Below are 15,788 nucleotides of genomic sequence, written 5' to 3'. Positions count from 1 at the left end.
CACAACAAATGCCTGGATGCAGGCCAGGACTGTGTGTGCGTGTGTGTGTGTGTGTATACATGCGCAGTGTGTTTATATGTTCGTTGTTGACTTCTTCTTCTTCCCAAGTTCTTCTTCCCGGTCCAATCTCATCTCCATTCTTTATTAAAAAAAGACACACACACACACACACAAAGCCTCAAATAATGAAATGCAGTTTTCCACTCTGCAAGTCTTGTTGTTCGTTGCATCAGCTGTCTCAGTAGTACGACTCTCACACGCTTCAACATTATCTTTCTCACGGGGGAACGTGGCACGAGCTATGTTTAACACACTCACACACACACACACACACACGCACACAAACGCTCTCCGTGGGATTGTAGCAGTGTGTTTGCGCCGGTATCGGATGAGAAGATTCTTGAGACATTTGGCTCTCTGGAGAGCATGTTGACAACTTGTCTCTCGCTCTCCCCTCTCTGTTTACCTCAATCACAGTCTCTGACTCGCTCGTTCTCTCCCCGCCTCTCCTCTTCGTGACGCTGTTTCACATCGACGCGGATAAACCAAGATTTGAAAATAATTAAGACGCTGACAATTTAAGGTGTTTAGACGGACGTATAGACGCTTTTGTTTGGAATAAACTGCCCTGCAGTGAACTGAAGAAGAGAAGAGTCGCACCTACACTAAAGGGAACAGTGGTTATTGTGGCTTATGATGGCTTTTAGATTCCAGAATAAAAGTCTTCACCCATCCAGACTAATGGAAATATTACCCGGACCTGATTTGCATAAAAATAATATTCATGAACGAAAGTCTAGTAGATACATGACTTGATAAATGGCCTTAACCTGGGGAGGCCTAACTACAGCCCGCCGACCAATTTTAAATGTCTTGAGCATCAGCCACCTCATGAATGTCACTGTTTGCACATCCTAATTTAAACACTAGATGTCGACTGAATTTAGTGAAAGTATCTCTGCCTCACAAACCAACATGTTACCATTTCTGCCCGTTCTGTTTGTTACATCTTAACACTAGACTGACAGATTTTCATCTTGTGTTCACGTTTGCATCGTAACCTTTGAAGTGGGCCCCTAGGCCATGAACAGAAACCACATATTTGGCCATTTCTGCCTGTTTTACCTTAACTTGTTTACTTATTTACACATGATATGATATTTTAAGTGGGCACAAAATCCATGCAGTGTTTGTAGTGCAGTGTATTAAATGGAATTCAGGAGCAGCAGTAATAATGTTGCAGTTATTTAGAAAGAAAAGGAATTTTCTATGAGGTTTTGTGGTCTAGAAATTCAGATTTTCTTGCAGTTTAACTAGTTGAAGACGAATCATTTACTGTTGTTTGCTCCCGTGTTGGCCCACAATCCACAGAGTTTAACCACCCCTTGCTTTAATAATGAAGAGAAAGCACTTAAGTTTTCTTTCTACTTCTTGCTCACGACACAAAGAATGCTTTGATTTTGTTTTTCCGTGCTAATGTTGGTAACGTGTTCCTCCTGGTGCCACATCTCGTGAAACCACAGAACGGTCACGGTCAGCTCTCACGCCGAACTCAAACCCTCTCCGTCTCTCGCTCTCTTCCTGGATCGAGGCTCATTAGCGACGACAACAGTGCCGTTGACCCCTTAGCCTCCCCCTTTGTCTCTCCTCCCTATCTCCCCTCTTTTTTTCCTCCTCTTCTCTCTCCCCATCTCCTCTCCTTTCTCTTCATCTCACTTGCCCCACTCTCTCCCTCATTGGCCCATCATCATTCACCCAGCAAGAGTTTGGCAGGGGCCTACGTGTGTGTGCGTGTGTGTGTGTGTGTGTGTGCGTGTGTGTGTGTGTGTGGGTGCGTTTGTGTGTGTCGCCAGGGGCCAGCCTGCGCCCGTGTACAGCAGAGGTCTTCGGCAAGGACAACACAGGGGACTCTGTCCTTGTCTAACCCCCTGAAAATAGCACAACGGTGTGTGCGTGTGTGTGTGTGTGCGCCTGTGTGTGTGATGTGTAAAGCTCTGTACAGTGTCCTGAGTATGAGCAATAGCTTGTAATAATAATAGCGCGGTCAGAGGTCCAGCAGGGCCAACAGGAACAAGCTACGCAGAGCTTATAAAAGCCCAATAAAAGCCTCCTGCTGGTCACCTTATGTTAGAGACACAGTAAAGGATTATCACAGGGATCCACACCAAACACACTGTCACCATTCATCTGACGACTCAGCCATAACCTTATAATATGATAAATGCAGCACAAATATGGACGACGCCACTGTCCTTCAAGTGCACATTGAAGTGAAACCTCAGTGGCAGAAAGCAGAAGCCGTTTAAACTGAGTCATGCAGCGGATGATGGAAGCATGAAGGCCCTGATCATATGACATTCATGGTTTTAACGACGGGACATCTAAAGTTTCTCTTTTTTTGTGACACAACATAATTGCTTAAATTAAGGTATCAAACAAAGTATTATCTTCTGGCTTTGTAAAACCGAGTCACAGGTCAAGTAAAAGTACCGTATTAATAATTCTGTTTAGTTCAAGAGTGGTTTGGGACCAGACGGGATCAGTTCCCCCTTAAAGCTAGGGTGGCTAACGTGTTCTTAGGATTCTTTATTTCTTTAGAAGGAGGCCTAAAGAGACGGGCTCTCAGATTTTCTTGCTACATTTAGCGACTTTTGGAAAAAAAGTAACCTGTTTGTAGTCTGAACACTGGAATAACCCGAGGGTGATCAATTGAGGAAATGCGTTTTTTTAGTTGGTTTTTTTTAGGCTCTCCAGTCACTTCCGTCTTTGCGGCTGACGGAGCGTCAGCGTCCCGATTGCAGTACAGGAATGAGTGACAGAGCAGGCAGACTGTAGGAACTACATGTCTACAAGGCACACAACAGCTAGCAGATGTCCGGTCTGTGTGAGGCCACATTTGTCTGCAGTGAGAAGAAAAGAAAACCCCACACGTCAACTGAACGCTCCGCTGTGCCTCAACGTGAGCTGTTGACTCTACGGTAATGATGCAAGTCAGGGCTAAACATAACAAACCATTAGCGTCCTCAGCATGCCGGCGATCTCGCTTCTGTGCTCCACAGACACTGGGAATGCAGATTAGTTGCCGAGTGCGAGGCACCGGCATGAAATAAATCCCGGCTCAATGATGTAATTATGAGCCACTGTAATAAACGGGTTCCTTAAAACTTCTGATTTGGACACAAAGCTGTGTTTTTTTATAGAGGCGTGAAATGGACGTGGTCTTCATACAGATAGGTGCTGATATTCAGTGGCTTTGCTTTTGACCGTCATGTCGTTTATCCTCAGCTTGATGGCAAAGACATCTGCAACATGCATTTAGTTATTTATCTCAACAATCATGTGACCTGTAAATGCTTGAAGCTCGGGATCATCATCCCTATAACGCTCTGAAAGGAAGGAAAGATGGTCTCGCAGAGCTGCAGGCATGTGAAAGCAGAAAAAAAAAGAAAAGAAAAGATAAACCCCTTTGGGACGGATGTGATTTCCCTCCGGCCGTTCCCAGTGAACCTTGAAAGAAAAACAAGAAGAAAAAGGGAGAAGACGAGAGAAATATGTGGCGACAGAGAAGAGAAAGACAGGATTAGCAGGAGGAGGCTGGAAGGAAAAGAAGAGAGAGACAGAGACAGGAAACAAGGGGAAGGAATGAATGGAGGTCTGGCTCTGCTCTGTCTTTATCAGAGGAAACAAGGGGACCCAAGGCCAGGCTTCATATGTCCACCTCTCCCTCTCTTCCTTTCTACATCTCTCCCTTTTGTCCTCCTTTCTTCCTCTCAAATTACTCGCAAAAACTGTTCCAAAATTTAAAACATGTTTAAGCAAATGACAGAAAAGGCCAACGCGTTAGGTGTGTGTGTGTCTCTCTCACCCTCACGTTGTGTCTTTGTCCTCAGACGTTAAAGTTTGCTGTGGTGTCTGGCTGCCTTTTGAAAGTCTGGTAGAAGTGAGACAATGTTCACCAAAGACCTTATTTTTCACACACACACACACACGCTTATGTGTGAAAACACACTCGCTCCCCTGACAGCGTTGCTGTTTGGGAGGGATGGGGGTGATTGATTAGTCTCTATGGAGACGATACGTTTTCTAATGAACAAGGGAAAGCTTGCATGCTAATTTGTGTCTCATGGAAAGGCTGGAGCGTGTGTGTGTGTGTGTGTGTGTGTGTGTGTGTGTGTGTGTGTGCGTGCGTTAGATTTGTTCCAGTGAACGATAATATATAAATATATATTTTTTGCCATCCAACTTTTCTATTTGTAGTATTTCTGAGCGGCTGAGGTGGAACACTGGCTGTACATGAAAGAGAAGTGCGATGAAAATAGACTTTGACTCGGTGATTAAATCGTGTCGTACACGAGGCGTGTGACCTCAACATTCACTGAAGAGACTAGAACAAGAGAGGCTGTAGCCGTCCTCAAATGAATACATGAAAGATCCGTAAATTCCACAGATCATGCTTTCTAAATGGTCTTCAGTTGTTTGAGGTTTGACTGACGCTCTCTAACTACGTCATCTCGTCCTGCGTCTCCTACAATGGTTGAATATAGGGGTCACCCCGACTAAGAATAAGGGGCATGTGTTTTGCGCCCTCAAATCGTCACAGCTGGCAGATGTTTTTTCTTTCTTCCGTAAGTATATGGAGGAGAAGTGAATGATTTTAGTGCAGGGCTATTTTACTTCACCCTCTTACGTCCAAGGATCTCACAACATCCGGTTCAAAAGGTCAGCCGACAAATGTTTGTTGTGTGTGTGTGTGTTTGTAGATGCGGCGCTGTCCAGAGTACTGAAACAGAGCAACAGACACGCTTTCTTACCCTGATTACTTTTCATTGTTGTAGATGGAACTTCTGGTCCTAATTCCATTTTTCTGTTTTGCCAAATTATCTAGCACTCTGATAGTGCTACATCCGTATGCGAGTCCTCTGATTAATAAACGCATTCTTTGATTTTGAAATGGTAGCCTTCTATTGCTGTATCAGCCAAGATGATCTTAGGCGACATGGTTTTATTACCGTTTTTTGTACTAAAATAGGCTAAACATCATCATTTTTTGGGAGAAACCAAGCAATTTTATGTCAAATCAGATTTGCAGCATCCCCGAATAACCAGAATTGAAGGATCCTTTGTCTCATAGCCACATCCCTCCACATCCAGAAACTTGGCTTGTAAAGATGCACGCACTAGATGTTATTTAGTGTGTGTGTGTGTGTGTGTGTGTGTGTGCATCTGCACAGTCTCCTTTCAGAGTTGTGTATATGGGTCTCTGTATGCTCGTGTGTGTGTGAAGTCGCCGCGGTAATTTAGATGCAGTCGATGATCTGTGTCACACGTCTATGCCGCACACCTCTGATGCGAACGCAGCTATCGCATGCTTTTAATGACATGCCTAATACCCCCCCCCCCCCCCCACACACACACACACACATATAAATCAAGCGTGACATATCAACATATCAGCGTGGTGATGTGCCTGTACCAGACACTTTGATCATGATATGCTAATCTGACCTATAATTTACTTCCTGTCATGTCTCTGTCATCTCCTCCAGTGTCCTGCCTCCCCCCCCCCCCAGCCCCCCTTGTCTTTACTCCTGCTCCGTTTGATTTACTCGTTGTATTGGCTTGTCTCTTATTAGAAACTACATTGCCAAAGCTGTATACAAAGGAATCAATATTAAAAACATTAGCAAGCAACTGTTCATCCATTCAAACCATGCTGAGATGCTTAATTGCTTGGTTTGACATCATGTACTATGAAATAATCAAAGGCTGGAATGGAGGGGAAGCCATTAATCACAGGAGCTAGAACTGTGTACCGGTTGGATTGTGCTGTTTGAATGAAAGACAAACATCACTGTGTCCCCATTTTCTATCAGTTTGCTTTTCAATAAAAAATTTTTTTTGTTTTAAGGGGAGGAAACTGAAGTGAATTTTTCCAGCGACTCCCATTCATTCATTTCGTTCCACTTCTCAGTAAATCTGCAGCGGCTTGGCTTCGCTCCAGCACTATAAAACGTCGACAGCCTCCTCCTCCTCCTTTAACAATTAATGTCAGTTCAAACGGGAAAAGGGATTGTTTTAAAAAGTGTTAATGCTTGAGCTAATGGCCGTCTCTTCCTCTTCCCCCCCCCCCATGCAGCCACTGCAGATAGACGACAACTTCTGCGGCCAGGACTTCAACCAGCCTCTAGGGGGCACCACCGCCATCGAGGGCATCCCGCTCTACGTGGACAAGGACGACGGCATGACCTCCGTGGCGGCCTACGACTACCGCGGGCACACCGTGGCGTTCACTGGCACCCGCGGTGGACGCATGAAGAAGGTAGGCATGCGTGTGTGTGTGAGTGTGTGTATGTGTGTGTGTGTTCCCATTGCTCTTTAGAGTTGATGCAGTATTGCCGTTTTGGTGCGAAAGCCTTGAAACTCCATTTTTGACGAGTCATGGCTGTATTAACTTGGCGTAAAGGATTAGAAGCTCTTCAAACAGACCAAATTCAATAAACATTCAATCCTGTTTGGCCCAGAAACTCTTTTCCAAGCCCGCAGCATATAGAAGATATCATAGTCCGCTCTGAAAGTTGTTTTTGTCATGTATGTTCTGGCGTTTCCCATTTTCTGCTCGTTGTGAACAATACATTACAGTAATAACCGACATAAAACTAACAAAATGTCACTGAAATAGGGATTCAAATGCTCCTGCCAGAGTAGAGAGTTTCTGTGTGTGTGTGTGTGTGTGTGTACAATGCTCTACAGAAAACCACTTTCACTCTGAAGCAATTTTGTGATGTATTTTCAATGGTCATTGGTTTTGACATTGCTGACAAATGGTTTTGTCATCAAATCTCATTGCAGACACACGCACATGTTTTTCTAAACATACCAAACAACACACATATATATGTTTGAAGGCAGCAGCTCTGGGGAGATGCACATTTTCTCCCACGGAGCGAGGCAGTGTGTGTGTGTGTGTGTGTGTGTGTGTGTGTAGAGCTGCTGCTGTTTGACGATGATTTCCTGTTTGTCCCCAGAGGTGAAGTAGATCTGTGTGTGTTTGCGCGCTCACGCTTGCAATGGTGGCCTTCATTACATTACAGTCATTTAGCAGACGCTTTTATCCAAAGCGACTTACAATTCAGAGTCTATCACATTTCTACACCGTAGGCACAGCTACGGGAGCAATTTTTGGGGTTAAGTGTCTTGCTCAAGGACACATCGACATGCGACTAGCGGAGCCGGGGTTCGAACCGCCTCTGATTGAAAGACGGCCCTGCTATCCACTTAGCCACAATCGCCCCTTCGACATCTCTCCTCAATCACAGGCAAGCGGTAATTTCCACTATGTTCAGTGTACACGCAGCATGCAGTGCTTTTGTGTGTGTGTGTGTGTACGCCAGTGGGTTTACAGTATGTGTGTGTGTGTGTGTGTGTGTACCCATGCTGAGTAGACCGCAGGGTGTGTGTGCCAATCAGCCGCTCCTTCATCTGAGATGCGACGGAGCCGCTTCTGTGTTTTTGTTCTCTTTTCATCCTTTGCAGGACATCTCCATACGAGAGTGTCACCAATAATCTGGAGACTGAATTAAAAGTCACCTGAGGATAAAAATAATTGCATAAATACATACGTAATAAAAAGATAGGAAGTTACATCCACATTTCACTGTCAGCTTCATTTGAAATTGAAAGTTTTAAAGACTATTTTAGGAACGCTTTCAAGTCATCTATCACTTTGTAAGTGCTTGTCTCATTGGTTTGGAAGTGTTTGTGTTTACATCGTCTGCCACTTTCTGTTCAAGCCGAAATGCGTTTGGAATATTCAGCTGCTACACTTTTTCGTACCAGTTTGACAGCTTAAGCGTTAAGGCCCCTGTGTTTCCGAAGCCGGAGAAACGTCTGCCGCAGTAATGCTGCTGTCAACTTCTTTTATATAGGCTATGATAATGTGCAAGCTCGCAGAGACACACACACACACACACACACACACACACATATGCCTCCTTACACGGCTTCCTGTCTCTGGTGTTTTGCTACGTCGACTGAAACCTGGCCCGCTAGTCCTTGTGCCTGACCCCTGTTCTGTGTCTACGTGTGCCGGCTTTGTTGAGCGTGTGTGTGTGTGTGTGGGGGGGGGGGGTGTCAGCAGATCCTGGATGATACCCCGCTGATCGGAATCCCATTTCCCCTCAGCCGGCATGCCTTCCTGTGCTCCGGAGACGGAGGGGAGGAAGGTGAGCGCGGAGGATGGAGGCCACCGGTGTCCGGGCGCAGATCAATGCAGATGCTGCAGTGTACGGGCAGGGGAAACAGCGGGACAGGACACCAATAACAATAAATCAGCACAATTACACCGTTCACGAGGCGTTTACATCCGCCGGTGCCTGGTTAAGTCTTTCCTCTGACACAGGATGCAATTCGTTTTTGCCTTTTAAAATGAGGTCTTTTCCAACTAAATTGGACAGCAACTCTTAAATGACTGAACTGGATTGCTACCAAAACAGAATTTTTGAGGGAGGCAAGAGGGAGGGGAGCTGGGATTAGAGAGACGCAGAGAGCGAGGCAGATGGGATGAGAGAGGGTTCCGGGCTGTGTGGTTTTTATTGCTATTCATTGGGAGTTAAACTGTGCTCCTTGGCCCTAATGAAATGTAAAGCTGCAGCGCGCTGGTGTCTGCACACACGCGCGCTCGCTCACGCTCATTAGAAATCCCACAATGTGACTGCTGCTGAGTGCGCGCCAGACTCCCCGTATCGATTGATCTATGAATATATAATCGTTAGTGTAAATCTTAAACCCAGGCAGTCCATTCGATAAGTGATGGTGTCTTCGTCTGGATATGTGGGTGAGAGAGAGAGCTGTGACATAAGCCAGGCTGCTGCTTTACATCAGCATGACTAATCAGAATGCCTTGACTGGCATGTAGTGCTAAATACCCTCCTAATGTCTCCATTACTGTTGGGTTTGTGTCTTTTCTTTCTGTGCAGGTTTTGACTGTGCGTGTAAGGACTAACACTGTTGTATGAAGTCGCCCTTGTAGACTGCATTTCTGACTTTGGGGTAAACACCAAATCAGCATTCTGTTAACAGGCTTTATTGGTTTAACGCGGCACAGCAGAGAACAGCTGATTGAGAGCCCGTGTCAAAATAAAGGCTAATTTTGTGATTTAATTGTGCAGGATAGTCTCTGTTAGGAGAAGGTCGCCATTACATTGAGTGACTAGTCTTAAGAAAGACGCAGACCGTTGACAGAATGCCGACGCTGTCTTCAAACTGATCTGGACGCAACATTTAGGATCTTATGGTGTAGATTATACGACGTGAGATGAAGGACACGTGGCAGGATGTGGATCCATGATATGAGTAGAGCTGGAGGAGTTAATGGAGGAATCGGTCGCTTCAATTTCAGTTTGGGACTTTTGAATAGACAAAGCCAGCAAATTGAAGAATGTTTCACATTTTAAATGACCAAACAGTTTATTTAGAAATAAATAGATGGATTGACAGCTACCCTGATAAATCTCTAGAAATAATTAAAAAAATTAGAGGCAACCCTGAACCTCAGCAAGTACTGCAGTGGATGCACAGCATGGATGCCGTACATGATGCTCTCTAGGGAGCTGAGATATAATGCTCCTTTCAAATGGGACTTATTTTCTGCGTCAGCAGTCAGGAACACACTGTTCTTGCATTTTAGTGGTTTAAAGAGAGACAAAAAACTCTTTATTGCAGTGACATGTAACAGTCACCGGTTAATGCTGAAACATAGTCATCATGTCATCAGGAGTCATCATGCTGAGCATGAAAGCTCTTTTGTCTCTACCTTAGAAACATAAATAAAAAGTGATCTTAAAGGGGCCAGCGTGTAGGAGTTAGCGGCATCTGGTGGTGTAAGTGAAATACGGTCGCTGAGGAGAAGATGCAATTAGCCCTATGGAGAGCCAGTGCTTGGTTTGTCTATTCTGGGCTACTGTACAAACATGGCCGCCAGCTCCGTGAGTAATATAAACGGCTTATTCTAACGTAACGAAAACGTCAAGGGGGCCAAGAAAACATACATTATATTCCTTTTCTGCCAATACATCCCCCACTCTGGACGTTTAACTCGAGCTCCATTTGCTTGCACTTTTGGAAATCAGATCCAGTCGAGAGCTCTGGAAAAAGCTAAAAGTATTGTTATTGTTGTAAATGATTATACAGCACTTTGTGCGGTATCTTAAAGTTGGCTACCATGAGCTAACAATAGCCTTAATGAGCTACAAGTCATAACAGAGGCCGCAAACTCCTTGAGTGTATCGCTATGGGGAAGGCATCGTCAATTGTTGGACGTAGAGTGCAGAATCAAAGAAACAAAAGAAACTGAAGGCTTAAAGACATGCTAGAATGTATGACGCAAGACTTAGGGTTGCAAGATGAAAGACGTGAGACAGAGGGTGTCTAAGGTTAGATGAAGGATGTACACTAGGATGTAGGACATAAGAGATGCAGTGTGGGTATTTGGTGTAGGGAACAGTTACAGCCTTGTCACACAGAACGGGCCTCCTCTCTCCGAGTGAAAACGGCTGCCAGCCAGCAGCAGCATACGTCTGCATTATATACTGTTGTTCTTTGCTCAGCGCTTCAAAGTCGAACATCTTTCTTTTAAAAAAAACCCCCACAGTGCATCACTTTGTAGGGAGACACGGGAGTAGGTGGCGGACCAATAGCTCTTAACAGCATGAAATTGCACCATGAGCTGCCTTCTGTGCCGTTTGCCTGAAACAAAAAACAAAAACCTCCTCAGATCTCGATAAAAACCTGGAAATCCTTTCATTCCTCTCATTCCGTCGCGTCTTTTGTCTACCTGGAGAGAACAAGGCGCTCTCACCACATCAGGCGAGATGAAGAGGAACTCTCAACAGCCTCAAGTATTTCCACATACACGAGACAAAAAGACGCAAGCAACGAAGTCAGAGAGAGTTAGAGGAGGGGGGGTTACTCAGTAGTGTATAGGTGTGTGAATGTGTGTGTGTGTGTGTGGGGGGGGGGGGGTTTCATTGTCATTTCATCATTTCCCTGCGAGCAGCAAATCCAATTACTTTTCCTTCTCTATCTCGGAAGATGGTCTGAGTGACAGGACCGATTTGGTGCGGCGCTACCGCTCCAACTGGGTTGATTGACGGAGCGCTGGCACTTCACCGTCGTGAGACACGGAGACAAGTGAGGGACCGATTAGACTTCGGGGCACCTCGGAGCCAGCGAGGTGGACCAGAAGTTCACCGGCCCCGCTCCTTCGATCGCACGGCTGTCCCACTCAGAGATGATCTGATTTGCCTTTTTTTTTGGCAAGTTGCCTCATGTGTTCTCCTCAGTTTCTGTGTGACCGCAGCGACGTATACACTACCCAGCATTCTGTGAATCTTTTACGCAGTATATCTAACTGTATGGCACCAGCAAATTCCAACTTCAAATCAAACAGCACCTACTCCTCACCTACCTCTCATAACAGTTTGCATATATTGTACGTTATCTCAGATTCAACTTTGAGATGCTTGGACTTTCCTAAGTATTTCCACTTTACTTAAAGGGCCAGTGTGTAGCATTTTAGGGATCTATTAGAAGAATTGGAATGTAATGTTCATAGTTGTGTTTTCATTAGTGCATAATCACCGCCACCGCCATGTTTCTACGGTAGCCCAGAACAGACAAACCGAACACTTGCTCTAGAGAGGACCTCTTGCATCTTAACTTTACCTGAAGGCCACCGTAGTTTTCTGACAAGCTCATGAAACGGTGGTAACTCGAGCAAAACTGTGCTACCGCCAGCCGCCGTTTGACTTCCATCGCTCATCAAATAGCGTTATTGTTATGGCGTCTGAGCGAGGTTAATTGCGTTACCACGGTTTTGCAATTGGCACTTCTATTGCAATGTGCGACCACACTGCTCGATGCCTCAAATCCTATACACTGTCCCTTTAAGTACGCTGCTTTATACTTCTACTGCACTGCATTTTATTTGAATGACTTTTAAAGGCAAGAGGAATATTTTATGGAAAGAGCAGTGATTAGCGAAAAGTCTGTAAAGTCAATAGAATTTGTAAAGCCTGTAAATCAAATGTATCCAGCACTGCGGTTGGGAACCAATAGTCTGAGCAGTGTGCTTTGCAGGATACCGGCTCTGCCGATCCCAGTGTCCTGCGAATGAGAGTGCCTTGGATCTCTTCCTAGAGGTTTAGATGGCCGTGCGTGCAGTGGCTCTTCAAGCTTCGCAGTAAAACTAGCTGTCAGAATGATTAAGCCTAATCAGGAAACATGGGATGGGAGGTAATTTAGCATGTGAATGCTAATTAGCACTAGCATTTAGACTGGCAGACGATGATTGAAGCAGCGCATCGGCTGCTCAGCCTGGTTAAATGGCAAAAACACCAGGCTGGTGGAGATGATTGATAATCTCGGATCGGGCTGCTGTCCCTGGCCCTGTTTGTGTGTGTGTGTGTGTGTGTGTGTGTGTGTGTGTGTGTGGACTACAGCTCCTCTTCTCTCCAATGCAAACTTATAATGAGCAGATGAGCGCAACACCTGAGCACACTATAATTCCATCTTTATCCCATTAAGTAGAAGTTAGTGGAATAATGTCCGACCAGTTTTTCGGAATACACACCAGACTTTTGTGAAGCCTGGTGTGTGTGCGTGTGTGTGTGTGTGTGTGTGTGTGTGTGTGTGTTAGTGGTGTCATTCGTGCCTGGAGCTTCTTCCCTGAGTGTGAGTGAGTTTCCGAACCTGTAGTTTGGCAAGCACACTGGTTGCATGTGCTGTGTGTACTTACAATTATGTGGACATGTATATATCAATGTGTCAGCGGTTATCCTTTTTAAATGAAAGTGTGTGTGTGTGTCTGTGTCGCCGTTGTGAGAGGACTAGTGTGTAAATCTCGCAGAGATAATATTACCGCTATAAGCGGTGCTAATGTTTGAGTGAATTATCATCCTATTCTCCCCGCTAATACTTCTCCGCACTCCCTCTCTTCAGGTCTTTTCCTCTCGTCTCTCCCCCCTCTCTCATCCCCTGTGCTCCCTCCCTCACTCATATGTCACCTTCAGCTCCCTCTCTCCCGACCGAGGTGGGCAACATGCCCGCAAATCTTCCTCCCCCAGAGAATTTCCAACCTGTGTTGGTGTGTGTGTGTATGTGTGTGTGTGGGGCGTACTGTCCTTCTCTCCTCTCCCTCATTCTCCTTATCTCCTCTATCCATTAGTACATTAGTGTACGTCAGCCTGGGAAAAAAAAAGAAAAGAAGTGCTATCTCTGTCAAGCCTTTCATGAGAGAGAGGCTTAGGGACACAGAGAGGAAGCGAGATAGAGATCAACAGATAGGAGGACATGTAAGGCAGACACAGAAGTGATCCTTTAAATGATTGTACTGAGCATCTACATGGATCTCTGTGCCTGTGTTCGTCCGGACGACTGTTTGAGGTGAGAGTCATTTGTAAAAGCTGTTGTACTTATTTGCAACGTCTCAAGCCAGCGTCGAGACAAGTCATCATTTATGCAAATTAACAGCAGCGAAGTGACCCAGCACGACATTGTGCATTAGGAGACCTGATGGAGCTCAATGGGGCGTTTGTGACCACTGGGCTACCCAGAGCAAACAAGGTGGATAGGTACTGTATATGGAAAGGGCTTTACTGCATATAACCAGTATACTCCAGCACAGTTAGAAATATCATCTTAACTGGCCATACAATGTTAGACATGTAAAAGCTTCAAATTTCACTTATTGACATATATTATGTCGTAGATCAAAACGTTAAAATCTCTTAAGCTTGCGTGAACCTATTTCAGGCATCCAAGCCCATCCAAAAACCCATTCATAAAACCCACCGGCTTTGAAACAAGGGAACCGGATGTGCAAAATTGCTGACTCATTTCTGGGTTTCAGAACTCACTCCTGCCCCGCTCTATTCAGTCGGCTTTTGAAAAATGGGATTTGGAAAACACCTCCATCTGAAGCACATCTGAAATGGCTTTCTTTTAAGGAAATCAAAGTCCTTCTTCCTGTCTTTTTCACTGCCTCACAGGAAATGAATGCATTAGCGTGAAAATGAATCAATGGGACTACACCTAAGACTGGCTTCCACGCGTTAAAACGCCTCCTCTAGACTCATTTGCATGTGAATTCTCCAGGTGTTACTTATTATAGGAGGAGACAAATGGACAGAAAAAAAAAGAGTAAAACCCTTTTTTTTCCAAAGTCAGCACAGCATCAAATGAGGATGGAGTGATACAGAAATAGTCCTTTATGGGGCTGTCAGAGTGATCTGAATTACAGCAGCAGGATCTCTGCCACCTCCGGGACACGGGCTGATATGATACTGTTCTGCATCACTTCTGAGAGGCAGCCGCTGCTAATGTGCCATTGTGGTTGTGGGTTCAATTCCCAGGCGGGCTATCACTTCATATGTATTACCCCCTGTGTCCTTGAGCAGGGCATTATCTCAGCGCTCCCTCTGGAGGAATGTGGCTCAATGTTAATGGATGGACGATGTGCATGGAGTGCGAGATGGATGGATTAGTGAGCTAATGAATCTTTGATAAGTGGGAAGGCTTTGTGAGTGTCAAGAGACAAAGGGAAAGATCACAGCTAAACCTATCAGCTGTGGGATGGCTTTAATCCACACAAAACCCCTGCAGAGTGCTAAGTGATGTGCCTGTCGGTTGTATAAAGCAAATCCATTCGGAAAAAAAGGCAAGATCCTAAATTGCAATTTCATATGTTATTATCAGACTGCAACCTCCAGGTCTGAAAAGTGAAGCCAATGAGGAAGTGCCTTGAACTTACATCATCTCTACTGACCAGCAGGGGGCGACTCCTCTGGTTGCAAAAAGAAGTCTGGTTGTATAGAAGTCTATGAGAAAATGACTCTACTTCTCCCTTGATTTATTACCTCAGTAAACATTGTAAACATGAGTTTATGGTCTCAATCTCTAGTTTCAAATCTTCTTCAATACAGCATGATGTTCATTGAGTAAATGATGCTCCATTTAGAGTCAAACAGACCATAAAGCAGAGTATGCTTTAGGGCGGGGCTACCTTGTGATTGACAGGTCGCTAACACGCCGTTGTCCGCCCTTGGTGTTGTCGGTGTTTTCGTCTAACAATTCTAACCCTTCAGCATTTTGTTGCGCTGTTCTGATTCCAAAAAACCAAGATGTCCACGGCCAAAATGACCAAACTCAAGGCTTCAAAATGGCAGTCCACAAACCAATGGACGACGTCCCAGTGTCTCCGTCCACTTCTTCTTTACAGTCTGTTGTTATTATAAAGTCATTATTTCTTGTCATGGAGAACAGAGTTTATAAAGCTCTATATCAAATGCTGCTGCTATTAAATTGGATAACTTTACTATGTTGTAACACTGTAGGGGGTTTATTTAGCCCGCCCTCCTTGAAGTCCCTACTACCGTACACCTACACATTATATTGACACTGGATTCCTACATTCATGTAAATTGTATATCTTAGGGCTCAAAGTATTATTAGTATTAGTATTAATACTTTACTCCCAACCGCCTAAAACCCGCTTGCCACTAAAGGGTTTTGCATGTCTTTCTGTCAACCTGTTATTTTACCTCTGGTTTGGTCTCCACCGACTCGTTTGATAACCGCTCCATTAGTTGCTAACTTTGTCTGTCTTTTGATGCTGGTCAGGAAGTGTTCAGCGGGCTTCTCAGAGCTTTTTCTCCGGAAACAGCAGCCTGCTGTGGCTGGAAATGAGGTTGAGGTGAACATTGAGACTGAACAGTGAAGGGCCATAACCCCCC

The 15,788-nt window shown here is 45.0% G+C and overlaps 1 protein-coding gene across 2 annotated transcripts in view; it reads left to right on the top strand.

The window, feature by feature from the left end:
• LOC116395119 (plexin-A1-like) overlaps positions 1 to 15,788 on the top strand; it is a 237,855-nt gene that overhangs the window by 48,116 nt on the left and 173,951 nt on the right. For both annotated transcript variants that reach the window (XM_031868709.1, XM_031868708.1), the window contains exon 3: positions 6,137 to 6,319. In XM_031868709.1, coding sequence (XP_031724569.1) covers positions 6,137 to 6,319 — 183 coding nt within the window. The remainder of the gene's footprint in view (positions 1 to 6,136; positions 6,320 to 15,788) is intronic.

Source organism: Anarrhichthys ocellatus, unplaced genomic scaffold, assembly GCF_004355925.1.
Source record: "Anarrhichthys ocellatus isolate YVR2014 unplaced genomic scaffold, GSC_Weel_1.0 scaffold44, whole genome shotgun sequence".
In the NCBI taxonomy this organism is placed as follows: Eukaryota; Metazoa; Chordata; class Actinopteri; order Perciformes; family Anarhichadidae; genus Anarrhichthys; species Anarrhichthys ocellatus.
Note: the sequence above shows the minus strand (reverse complement) of the source record. Positions and strands in the feature narration are given on the sequence as shown.